We start from the raw sequence: 13,545 nt of genomic DNA, 5'->3' as shown, positions 1-13,545 counted from the left end.
CAATCTCATTTGCTTGAAAAGCTTCATCAGGGAGGGTTCACAGTGGCATCATGGAAGCCCGGGACTTCCATGCACAAGAGGGAACGGGAGTTGGACACTGACAGCGATACCAACTCTGAATCAGAACAACTTCTGTACAACATAAAACAAGAGTATAAACGCATGCAGAAGAGAAGACACTTAGAAACTAGTTTCTAAAACAGACAGATCCATGTTGTACTTCTGAGGCACAACCACATGCATTTCTCCTCAGTGGACCAGCTTCACCAGGGACTTCATCTGCAACATCCTCACCATTAAAAAAAAGAACAGCCCTTATTTACTCTATGACAGGTTGGGATGATCTGTGAACGTTTGTTGAAAGAACGTGAAGAGAAAGTTCGAGACGAGTATGAAGAAATATTGAACACAAAACTTGCAGAACAATATGATGCATTTGTGAAGTTTATGCATGATCAAATAATGCAACAATACGGAGAACAGCCTGCTAGTTATGTTTCATGAATCACATTTTCTGCATTTGTGGGCTGCCTTGTTCCTTGTTGAGTTGTTGCAAGAGGTCCTAATTATGACATGCAGCAATGCCAATACCCCACTGTGAATACAGGTTATTTCAAGCTTTCGTCAGTGGCAACCACTCTTAGGCAGCAACTGGTTTTGGAAATTACCCCTCGGCAAGGGAAGGAGCGGCAGCGCTTCAAGATGCGCTGCCTGACTATGCCCACTCTGCTCCGGACCCTGGCCCAGGCTGCACGAGCAGGGCACCCCACTGGTCGGAGCCTCCACAGCAGCACAGTGGCAGCAACCTACAAGTTTGTGAACATGCGGGAGCCCTCGATGGACATGAAGTCGGTGACGGATAGGTCAGCTCAGACCCTGCTGTGGACTGAGCTCATCCGAGGCTTGGGCATGACCCTGAGCTACCTGTTCCGGGAGCCTGCCACCATCAACTACCCATTCGAGAAGGGCCCTCTGAGCCCTCGCTTTCGGGGGGAGCATGCTCTGCGCCGCTATCCATCAGGGGAGGAGCGCTGCATCGCCTGTAAGCTCCGTGAAGCTGTCTGCCCTGCCCAGGCCATCACCATTGAGGCCCAGCCGCGGGCCGATGGCAACCGCCGGACCACCCGCTACGACATCGATATGATGAAGTGCATCTACTGCGGCTTCTGCCAGGAGGCCTGCCCTGTGGACGCCATCGTCGAGGGCCCCAACTTCGAGTTCTCCACCGAGACGCACGAGGAGCTGCTGTACAACAAGGAGAAGCTGCTCAGCAACGGGGACAAGTGGGAGGCCGAGATTGCCGCCAACATCCAGGTGGAGTACCTGTACTGCTGACGCCCCCGCCGCCCAGTAAAGAGCTCTGCCTCCCGGAAAAAAAAAGTCTTAAGCCTTAAGAAATTCATCAAGAGAGAAGTTAGAGGAGCTACTTCTGGCAAAGCAGTTCCATACTTCCATTTTTCAAACCCCAGGGGGCTCTTCTGAGGGAACCCCTCCAATAGGCATCTCTCCCGACATTTCTGATCTAAAAATGCCTGGCTTCAAAGTGCGTGCTGTGTGCTAGCTTTTTCCTTTTTTAAGGAAAAAAAAAGGAAGGTGGGAGTGGTTTAACATCCTTACTCCCCAAAACTTTTACAAAGATTACAAGGGTCTTCTTCCAGAGAAAGCACAAAGGTGGAGATAATGTGCCAGCCAATCAGTCCTGAGGAAATTAGAGTCCAGCTCCTGGTGAAAGGTAGATGAAGAGGAAGAAAATCACCAGGTCCAACAACCCCACTTCCAGCAAGAAGAATGGGAGTCTGAAAACAATTCAACTGTGGAAGCCAGATGAAAACTTGTGTCACCCAACTAGAAGTGGAGAGGATGCTGCTAATATAAATATATAGAATTCAGCCTTAAAAGGAGATCCTATTTGCCATGGATGAATCTAGAGGACATTATGCTAAGTGAAATCAGCCAGACACCGGAAAAACAGAAAAGAAACCCTATGATTTCACTTATGTGTGGAATCTAAAAGATGAATACATAGAAGAGAATAGAACTTGTTGCTACCAGGGCTCAGGAAGTAGGGTAAATAGGAGATGTTGGCCAAAGGGTATAAAATTGCAGTTATGGAAAGGGAAAGAGTTTGAGTGTCTAATGTACAACATGACTATAGTTAGGTTGTATCGAACACTGGAAATTTGCTAAAAGGGTAGATTTCAGGTTCTCTCATCACACATACACACGAGAAGGTAACTATGGGAGGAGATATGTTACTAACTTGACTGTCATAATAATTTCATTATATGTATTAAATTGTATACCTTAAGTATTTTTTTCTGTATACCTTAAATATGGACAATTTTTTAAATAATAAATTTATTTTATTGGAGTTCAATTTGCCAACACACAGAATAACACCCAGTGCTCATCCCGTCAAGTGCTCCCCTGAGTGCCCACGACCCAGTCACCCCCACCCCCTGCCCTCCTCCCCTTCCACCACCCCTAGTTCATTTCCCAGAGTTAGGAGTCTTTATGTTCTGTCTCCCTTTCTGATATTTCCCACACATTTCTTCTCCCTTCCCCTCTATTCCCTTTCATTATTATTTATATTCCCCAAATGAATGAGAACATATAATGTTTGTCCTTCTCCGATTGACTTATTTCACTCAGCATAATACCCTCCAGTTCCATCCACGTCGTCGAAGCAAATGGTGGGTATTTGTCGTTTCTAATGGCTGAGTAATATTCCATTGTATACATAAACCACATCTTCTTTATCCATTCATCTTTATTTTTTATAATAAATTTATTTTTTATTGGTGTTCAATTTACCAACATACAGAATAACACCCAGTGCTCATCCCGCCAAGTGCCCCCCTCAGTGCCTGTCACCCATTCACCCCCACCCCCCACCCTCCTCCCCTTCCACCACTCCTAGTTCGTTTCCCAGAGTTAGGAGTCTTCATGTTCTGTCTCCCTTTCTGATATTTCCCACACATTTCTTCTCCCTTCCCTTATATTCCCTTTCACTATTATTTATATTCCCCAAATGAATGAGAACATATAATGTTTGTCCTTCTCTGATTGACTTACTTCACTCAGCATAATACCCTCCAGTTCCATCCACATCAAAGCAAATGGTGGGTATTTGTCGTTTCTAATGGCTGAGTAATATTCCATTGTATACATAGACCACAGCTTCTTTATCCATTCATCTTTCGATGGACATTGTGGCTATTGTGGACATTGTTGCTATAAACATTGGGGTGCAGGTGTCCTGGCATTTCATTGCATCTGTATCTTTGGGGTAAATCCCCAACAGTGCAATTGCTGGGTGGTAGGGTCTTTTTTTAACTCTTTGAGGAACCTCCACCCAGTTTTCCAGAGTGGCTGCACCAGTGCACATTCCCACCAACAGTGCAAGAGGGTTCCCTTTTCTCCGCATCCTCTCCAACATTTGTTGTTTCCTGCCTTGTTAATTTTCCCCATTCCCACTGGTGTGTGGTGGTATCTCATTGTGGTTTTGATTTGTATTTCCCTGATTGCAAGTAACGCGGAGCATTTTCTCATGTGCTTGTTGGCCATGTATATGTCATCCTCTGTGAGATTTCTGTTCATTCCCAGAAGTCAGTGGCATTTCTATAAACTAACAATGAGACTGAAGAAAGAGAAATTAAGTAATCAATCCCATTTACAATTGCACCCAAAAGCATAAGATACCTAGGAATAAACCTAACCAAAGAGGTAAAGGATCTCTACCCTAAAAACTATAGAACACTTCTGAAGGAAATTGAGGAAGACATAAAGAGATGGAAAAGTATCCATGCTCATGGATTGGAAGAATTAATACTGTGAAAATGTCAATGTTACCCAGGGCAATTTACACGTTTAATGCAATCCCTATCAAAATACCATGGACTTTCTTCAGAGAGTTAGAACAAATTATTTTAAGATTTGCGTGGAATCAGAAAAGACCCCAAATAGCCAGGGGAATTTTAAAAAAGAAAACCATAGCTGGGGGCATCACAATGCCAGATTTCACATTGTACTACAAAGCTGTGGTCATCAAGACAGTGTGGTACTGGCACAAAAACAGACACATAGATCAATGGAACAGAATAGAGAATCCAGAAGTGGACCCGCAACTTTATGGTCAACTAATATTTGACAAAGGAGGAAAGACTATCCATTGGAAGACAGTCTCTTCAATAAATGGTGCTGGGAAAATTGGACATCCACATGCAGAAGAATGAAACTAGACCACTCTCTTGCACCATACACAAAGAGAAACTCAAAATGGATGAAAGATCTAAATGTGAGACAAGATTCCATCAAAATCCTAGAGGAGAACACAGGCAACACCCTTTTTGAACTCGGCAACAGAAACTTCTTGCAAAATACATCCACGAAGGCAAAAGAAACAAAAGCAAGAATGAACTTTTGGGACTTCATCAAGATAAGAAGCTTTTATACAGCAAAGGATGCAGTCAACAAAACTAAAAGACAACCTACAGAATGGGAGAAGATACTTGCAAATGACGTGTCAGATAAAGGGCTAGTTTCCAAGATCTATAAAGAACTTATTCAACTCAACAGCAAAGAAACAAACAATCCAATCATGAAATGGGTAATATGGACAATTCTTATTTAAAACACTAAAAGAAAAAAAAAACACTAAAAGATGAAGAAATCCATCAGATTCTCAAGTATAGCCAGGAATATTATAAGAACACAAAGAAATTGGAATGGTTAATGATTTTCAAGGGAGAGAGTATGGTCGAATGTTTCAAAATGCTGCCAATACATTAAATAAAGTGAGGATGGATTTTGACTACTGATTTAGCAGTGTGGAGACTATTATGACCTTGACAAGTGAGATGAATGAGGGTAAAAGTCCAAGTGGAATGGGATCAAGAGGAAATGAGGAGGAGTAACTGGGTGATGGGCACTGAGAAGTGCCCACTTGATGGGATGAGCACTGGGTGTTATACAATATTTTTGACTAATTTAAATAAAAAATTTTTTTAAAAAAGATTCAAGCCTACAAGGGGACAAATAATTCAAGATGACTTCCTCAGATGGAAAAGACAACTGAGGTAGTATATACATATAAGTAAAATGTGAATTCAGGGGTTATTTTAAAATGTTCTTTTTTTACACTGCAGAAATAGTGATGTATATAGGAGAGTTATCTGGTAAGGAGAAAAAAGTTGATACAGAGGACATAGGGAAGAATGGCTGGACAAATTTTCTAATTTGAGAGAAAATCAAAGCAGTTCAAAGCATAAAGTACACTTAAACATAATGATCCCACAATTACCCGAAAAGGCCAGTGTCAGGTCCATCTCATTCAATTCTGTAGTTAGGATTATTGAGATAAGAGACTTATAGAGGTAAACTAGTCAAATTTTCAATTCTGGTTAAGGAAGGTAACTAAGCCCTCAAATATATTAACATCTAATGCCTAAGTGAATGAAGAAACATTCACCAAAACCTACCTGATGCAATTGCTCTAGAAACACATGGACTCTTTTTTGACTGTTTTTTTTCATTTGTTTCTTTTCACATACTGATGCTTAAGCTCATGTCAAGCATGGATCAATTTTTCTGAGAAATTTAGCATATTAGTTTCCATCACAACAGTCCTTACTGTCTTATAAAGAACATGGTGACCACCTGGTCACAGATGTTTGGTCTTGACACCATAAAAAATGTGATTTAGCCTAGGTGGAGCCAAAATACAGACACTGGCAAGCAGGATGTGGATGTGAGGGGAGATGTAACCCCAAACTACTGAGTAATGATTGTGGAGATCCCAAATCCAGAAAATAGGATGATGACACAGATATGGGGTCCACAATTTTGAGAGCTTTATGGTGAGCATCTTCGGAAGGGATGCAGAGGACAGTACGTATAATTAGTCAGGAAATAAGTTATCACAATATCTAAGATGAGCATTGGCATTAGGATGATACCATATCGGATATTTTCTTGGATACCATCACAGAAAAATTGGGTAAAGCAATGTATTCACAACATATATGGCAGGATGTTACATCTATAACACCTGACTTTTCAGGAGAAATATTAGGAAGTGGAAAGCCTTTTGGCTATATTCTATAGCTCAATGGAGGACAGACAGGAAGGGAAAACATAGCAAACGCTGGACTGGAATCCATCAAAAACAGTTGTGTCATTTCCCTGGTAAGAAAAATTGATGATTGATGTTTGTTGTTCTAAAATAGGATCAATAAAGCAACCTTTAAAAATTATCTTTTCAATATGAGGCATTGATACAAAGATGTCATTGATGAAACAACACAGGGCAGTAAGTATGATTCCAGAATATTATTCCAGAATAGAAACTGAGGGTAAAGAATCTTTTCACACCCTAAAGAATGGAGCTGGAATTAGAATCTTTCCTAACTAACTATGCGGTTTGAAATTAACTGCATAGAAATTTGAAATAAAATGGGTTAAAAGAAAGACCTTTCTGAATTAATGAGCTTGACAAGATCTTCTAGCTGGGCTTAGGGGGAGTAGGAAGGATTGAGGGAGGAGTCAAAGGCAGACACTGAAGCGATTGCTATGCTCTATCCCCTCACCACAGATTGGTATCATAAACGATTCTACAAAAGTTTTGTAATTCTTTACAGTCGAAACTCTAGCATTTTTGATATTTGCTTCCTCGTTAGTGTCTTTTAAGGCAACAATGGTAAACTTCTGTAAAGACCTGTAAAGATTCTATATAGTTCTGTAAAAACATTGTGTACATTGCATCCAGGCCAGCTGAGGGCTGAGAAGTTAAGAAATGGCAGTGTTGTCCAAGGCATGAAGAGCCAGGTGCTAATATGGAAAGAGGACAATTGGGCCCAAATTCTAAGGGTCTGTAGACAAGATAGAAAAAAAGTGGAACTGCTTCAGATTCTAGAAGCAGGTGGTTTAGTGCCAGAGGACTAATTGCCCCTACCCTCTACAAAGCATAAAGAAGTCCTAACCTCTCTGGCTGGTTGTTGAACTTTACATCTACTTGCAGGAGATGAGCTTGATGTAGAATGCAGGTAGTGAAAAGTTCAGAGATCCAAGGAATGAAGCATCATGACTCATAAAAGGAAAAATTGATAAATTTGACTTCTTATTAACTTGAACTTTGAAAAGTTAGAAAAAAATTAAACTTTGCTCTGAGAGATCCCATTAAGAAGATGAAAAGACAAGCTACAGCCTCGGAAAACTTATTTGCAAACCACACACCTGATAAAGGCCTTGTGTTAAGTTTTGAGAGTTCTTTATATATCCTAAAAGTAAAAAAGAAACAAAAGCCAACTAAACAAAAATGCACACAAAAAATCCAATCAGAAAACAGGCAAAATACATAAACTGCACTAAAGAAGAATATTCAGATGACAAGCACATGTAAAATGCACAGCATCATTAACATTTAGAGAAATGCAAATTAAAACCACACTGGGTGTTATGCTATATGTTGGCAAATTGAACTCCAATAAAAAAATAAGGACTCTGACATTATATGCTCATTTCTTTTACACTTCTGTACCAAAAATCAGTAAAGCAACGAGAGTCATCAATTTCACATACTACCTCAACCAAGAGATCAAAGTTAAAATTCCCCAGTGATAAGCCATGTCTATGTCATGTACGTCCCAATGTGAGACCAAGAAGGGCATAACTTCACTGCCATGGTCTTCTTGCCAAAATGCTTCACACTCAATTTAATCATGGAAGGACATCATATAATGTCAGAATCCTTTAAGCCTGGTCCCAATTATGAGAAATTTCTTATCTCAGGAGGTTTACTATTATTTGTCAGACACAAACATAGCACAGAAAGGGAAAAGTGTAGGCTCTTGGAAGAATGGTTATTTGCTCAAGAACTTGTACTTGATCTTGGTCAATCTCAGTTTTGAATTGGCAGGATTGGATGCTGTTTGTCCCAGTCCTTTTGCTGTGGTTTTGCATTGTCTCACATTTGTCTTCTGGTGTATGACTTTCCATAACTATATTGCATTTCTTAAAATTCTCCCTAGAGCCATTTTGTAGAAGATAGATACACTTCAATTCATCACAAGGCAGGTACTCTAAGTATTCTCTTACTTCCCAGCACTTGGTAGTGCATAGTGCATGTGTTCTCTTTAGATACCATGGTGAAATGCTGGCTATATTACATATACACATCTGTAAGTTGGTTCTGTTTTCAAAATGCCAGTGCCTTTTCTACCCCAACCAGAATAATTGGAAGCTATGTATGTGGTCTGTCTCCCTGCAAGCTCACAGGCTTCTTGGATTCAGGGAACAGATCTCTTTTTGTTTACCAGTGACTTGCTTGGTACCTGCCACACACAAGGCACTTGATATTTGTGAATAAATGACTATTTATATGTGCAAAAAATAAAAATAAAAAATAAATAGAACCACAGAGAAATGTAGATGTCAAATGTTTGAAATAAAGTGTTTTTGAGGTTATAGAGAAATTGGATCACTCATACAAACTGGTGGGAATGTAAAATGATAGAGCCACTCAGGAAAACAGTCTGGTGGTTTCTTATAAAATTAAAATAGGCATTTAAGGAGAATTGCACGCTTGAGCATTTATCTCAGAGAAACAATAACTTACATTTACACAAACATCTGTACATGAATGTTCGTAGCAGCCTTATTCATAATAGCCCACTGAGTATTTACATCTTATATTAAGACAACGCTTACAGATAATTTATGTAAACATATCTTGGCTGTTTACTTAAGCAGTAGCTAAAATAGATCCTTAATTTGTAAATATAGTCTTAATGCCATGCAACAAGGGCTTAAAAGAGAGTGCTTGCCTAAATAAATTATAGCAAGCCCTGCAGTAAAATAGTATACAGGCATAGTAACTGATCATATAAATTCATATATACTAGGAACAAAGTTAATAATGTACTTCCAGAAAATATGTATCATATGATATTTTCCAGGTAGATGAAGGAGTAGGTCAAGCTATAGATACAGATGGCGATAAAAATACAGATTTGGACACAGATGTAGATGTACATATATAAGTATATGGATATATTGCCACAGGAGATAAAATTTTAACAATATCATTGCTTGGGAGCTGTAAGTTTATGGATTTATGAGTTCCATGTCAAGTTTATCTTTTTTCGTAACTTATAATGTTTTTTACATGGAACATAGACTTTTAATAAAACACATATTTAAAAAAGAAACATGGACAACATACTATCTTAGAGAAGAAGTATCAACTAAACAGCACACTGGGAAGGAGCTGTGGTTGGAGAAAGTGTCACAGAGGAGATGAGATGAGAAGTGGATACAGACGAAGGGTGTATACTGAGGTGGAGCAGGGGCATGGAGAGTGTGGCATGACCTGGAAAAGATGAAACATTAATATCCTGGTAAGTCTGATGTTCAGGTCACTTGGAAGTGACATGTGCAGTGTTGCAGGAAAGGAGGTCAGGAGTCAGGTCATTAAAGGCCTTGTATGCCTCACTGAGGAGGGGATCACCAAAGAACATGATCCGACATTGAGATTGGAGGGAGCCCCCTCCTGAGCATCCCCCTAGCACAAGAGAGACCAGTCTCAGTCCCCTCAGTTACCTCAGGGATTGTTCTGCAAATACAAAACAAATAATTCAGTTACATTCATCTACATTCTTATGTTACAGACATGCATATATAAATAATGTAAATAATATAAATATATAATACAATAAAAATAAATAATAGGAATAACTGCAAAATGTAGGAATCTCTGATTCTAAGAATGTCATTATCCAGAATGAAGGACATTAAAGAATAGAGTTTTGCATATGATTGTCGAGAGACATCACAAGACCTCTCAGAGCTTGAGGAACTTAGTGAGGAATAGATGAAGTGAGATCAGTGCTCTGGCCTGAGATTTTGTTCATCTATTTCTACCATGCTAGAGTCATTAAGGATATATGATCTCTGAAAATCAATGCATCCTGTCCCAGGGTCTTTGTGGGAGCAGACTTGCTCAGTACAACAAGGCGCTGTGCTCAGGTTGTTTTGATGATGAAGGAGTAAGTGCTGAAACCTCCCTGGTGAACTTGCTCCAGAGACAGAACTCATTGAGCTGTCTCCCACCAACCACTTCATAAGATGGCTAAGGAGTCTGAAAACTCAGTTCCTAAACCGAAGTGATTTCTGCCCTGTAAACAATACATGAACCACCTGCTCCCGGATTTGCTTGGTCTTGATCCCATAAATGATGGGATTGAGCATAGGTGGGGCAAGCATGCAAACATTTGCCAACAAGATGTGGGTATGAGGTGGAATGTGGCGTCCAAAACGTTGAGTAAGGACTGTGAAGATTCCAGGCCCATAAAAGAGGATGATAATGCAGACATGGGAGCCACAAGTGTTGAGAGCTTTATGGCGAGCATCTCGAGAAGGGATGCAGAAGACAGCACGGAGAATCATCACATAGGAAACAAAAATTAGCACAACATCTAAAACTACTGTTAACACTAGGATGGAAAATCCATACCAGATGTTAGCATAAATGTCATTACAAGCATATTTGGCCAAACCAATGTGTTCACAGTAGGTATGTGGAATAATATTATTTTGGCAGAAGGTCAATCTTTTCAAAAGAAATATTATGGGGAAAATTGTACCATAACTTCTCAGGAAGATGGTCACACCGATTTTCCCAATCAGCGCACCTGTAAGAATAGTGGTGTATCTCAGTGGGTAGCATATGGCAATGTAGCGGTCAAAGGCCATCACCAGCAAGATCCCTGACTCAGAGATGAAGGTTGTATGGATGAAGAAGAGCTGAGTAATGCAGCGATCCAAGGAGATCTCTCCAGCATGGAACCAGAAGATGGCCAAGGCCTGTGGTACTGTGCAGGTGGAGAGGACAATGTCTGCTCCAGCCAGCATGCAGAGGAAGAGGTACATGGGTTCATGGAGGCTGCGCTTCGTGAGGATAATGCAGATGAGCAGGCTGTTCCCAAGCAGGGCGATGACGTAGGAAATGAAGAAGGGAATGGAAATCCACATGTGCTGGTCTTCTAGCCCAGGGATACCCAGCAAGTGGAAGACCGTGTGGCTAACAGCAGTGTAGTTTAAGGCAGTCATACCTAGGGAGACCTTTCAGGGCTTCACCTCCTAGTCACATAGAAGAAAACACATATTCCTTTTAATATATTCTTTTTAAATTTAAATTTTATTTTTTTTGTTTATTTTCATTATTTTTTGTGTATATATATTTTTATTTTATTTCATTTATAAATTTATTTTTTAATGGTGTTCAATTTGCCAACATATAGAATAACACCCAGTGCTCATCCCATCAAGTGCCCCCCTCAGTGCCCGTCACCCAGTCACCCCCACCCCCCGCCTACCTCCCTTTCCACCACCCCTAGTTCGTTTCCCAGAGTTAGGAGTCTCTCATGTTCTGTCTCCCTTTCTGATATTTCCCACTCATTTTTTCTCCTTTCCCCTTTATTCCCTTTCACTATTTTTTTATATTCCCCAAGTGAATGAGACCATATAATGTTTGTACTTTTCCTATTGACTTATTTCACTCAGCATAATACCCTCCAGTTCCATCCATATCGAAGCAAATGGTACTTGTCGTTTCTTTTTTTTTTTAATTAATTTTTATTGGTTCAATTTACCAACATACAGAAAAACACCCAGTGCTCATCCCGTCAAGTGTCCACCTCAGTGCCCGTCACCCATTCCCCTCCAACACCCGCCCTCCTCCCCTTCCACCACCCCTAGTTCGTTTCCCAGAGTTAGGAGTCTTTATGTTCTGTCTCCCTTCCTGATATTTCCCAACATTTCTTTTCCCTTCCTTTATATTCCCTCTCACTATTATTTATATTCCCCAAATGAATGAGAACATACACTGTTTGTCCTTCTCCGATTGACTTATTTCACTCAGCATAATACCCTCCAGTTCCATCCACGTAGAAGCAAATGGTGGGTATCTGTCGTTTCTAATTGCTGAGTAATATTCCATTGTATACATAAACCACATCTTCTTTATCCAGTCATCTTTCGATGGACACCGAGGCTCCTTCCACAGTTTGGCTATTGTGGCCATTGCTGATAGAAACATCGGGGTGCAGGTGTCCCGATGTTTCATTGCATCTGAATCTTTGGGGTAAATCCCCAACAGTGCAATTGCTGCGTCGTAGGGCAGGTCTATTTTTAACTCTTTGAGGAACCTCCACACAGTTTTCCAGAGTGGCTGCACCAGTTCACATTCCCACCAACAGTGTAAGAGGGTTCCCTTTTCTCCACATCCTCTCCAACATTTGTGGTTTCCTGCCTTGTTAATTTTACCCATTCTCACTGGTGTGAGGTGGTATCTCATTGTGGTTTTGATTTGTATTTCCCTGATGGCAAGTGATGCGGAGCATTTTCTCATGTGCATGTTGGCCATGTCCATGTCTTCCTCTGTGAGATTTCTCTTCATGTCTTTTGCCCATTTCATGATTGGATTGTTTGTTTCTTTGCTGTTGAGTTTAATAAGTTCTTTATAGATTTTGGAAACTAGCCCTTTATCTGATATGTCATTTGCAAATATCTTCTCCCATTCTGTAGGTTGTCTTTTAGTTTTGTTGACTGTATCCTTAGCTGTGCAAAAGCTTCTTATCTTGATGAAGTCCCAATAGTTCATTTTTGCTTTTGTTTCTTTTGCCTTTGTGGATGTATCTTGCAAGAAGTTACTGTGGCTGAGTTCAAAAAGGGTGTTGCCTGTGTTCTCTTCTATCATTTTGATGGACTCTTGTCTCACATTTAGATCTCTCATCCATTTTGAGTTTATCTTTGTGTATGGTGAAAGAGAGTGGTCCAGTTTCATTCTTCTGCATGTGGATGTCCAAATTTCCCAGCACCATTTATTGAAGAGACTGTCTTTCTTCCAATGGATAGTCTTTCCTCCTTTATCGAATATTAGATGACCATACATTTCAGGGTCCACTTCTGGGTTCTCTATTCTGTTCCATTGATCTATGTGTCTGTTTTTGTGCCAGTACCACACTGTCTTGATGACCACAGCTTTGTAGTACAACCTGAAATCTGGCATTGTGATGCCCCCAGCTATGGTTTTCTTTTTTAAAATTCCCCTGGCTATTCGGGGTCTTTTCTGATTCCACACAAATCTTAAAATAATTTGTTCTAACTCTCTGAAGAAAGTCCATGGTATTTTGATAGGGATTGCATTAAACGTGTAAATTGCCCTGGGTAACATTGACATTTTCACAATATTAATTCTGCCAATCCATGAGCATGGAATATTTTTCCATCTCTTTGTGTCTTCCTCAATTTCTGTCAGAAGTGTTCTATAGTTTTTAGGGTATAGATCTTTTACCTCTTTGGTTAGGTTTATTCCTAGGTATCTTATGCTTTTGAGTGCAATTGTAAATGAGATTGACTCCTTAATTTCTCTTTCTTCAGTCTCATTGTTAGTGTATAGAAATGCCATTGATTTCTGGGCATTGATTTTGTATCCTGCCACGCTACCAAACTGCTGTATGAGTTCTAGCAATCTTGGGGTGGAGGCTT

General features: G+C 40.1%; 1 protein-coding gene and 1 pseudogene across 1 annotated transcript; one reads left to right on the top strand and one right to left on the bottom strand.

The window, feature by feature from the left end:
• Positions 1-672: 672 nt before the first annotated feature.
• Positions 673-1,374, top strand: LOC112928742 (NADH dehydrogenase [ubiquinone] iron-sulfur protein 8, mitochondrial pseudogene; annotated as a pseudogene).
• An 8,769-nt stretch (positions 1,375-10,143) lies between these two features.
• Positions 10,144-11,106, bottom strand: LOC112928743 (olfactory receptor 52B4-like). Its single transcript, XM_026010622.2, has one exon. The coding sequence runs from the start codon at positions 11,104-11,106 to the stop codon at positions 10,144-10,146; it is 963 nt and encodes a 320-aa protein (XP_025866407.1).
• Positions 11,107-13,545: the final 2,439 nt, after the last annotated feature.

Source organism: Vulpes vulpes, chromosome 11 (assembly GCF_048418805.1).
Source record: "Vulpes vulpes isolate BD-2025 chromosome 11, VulVul3, whole genome shotgun sequence".
In the NCBI taxonomy this organism is placed as follows: Eukaryota; Metazoa; Chordata; class Mammalia; order Carnivora; family Canidae; genus Vulpes; species Vulpes vulpes.
Note: the sequence above shows the minus strand (reverse complement) of the source record. Positions and strands in the feature narration are given on the sequence as shown.

Coding starts and splice junctions, on each gene's coding strand:
- LOC112928743 (XM_026010622.2), bottom strand. CDS start 11,106: ATGACTGCCTTAAACTACACTGCTGTTAGCCACACGGTCTTCCACTTG.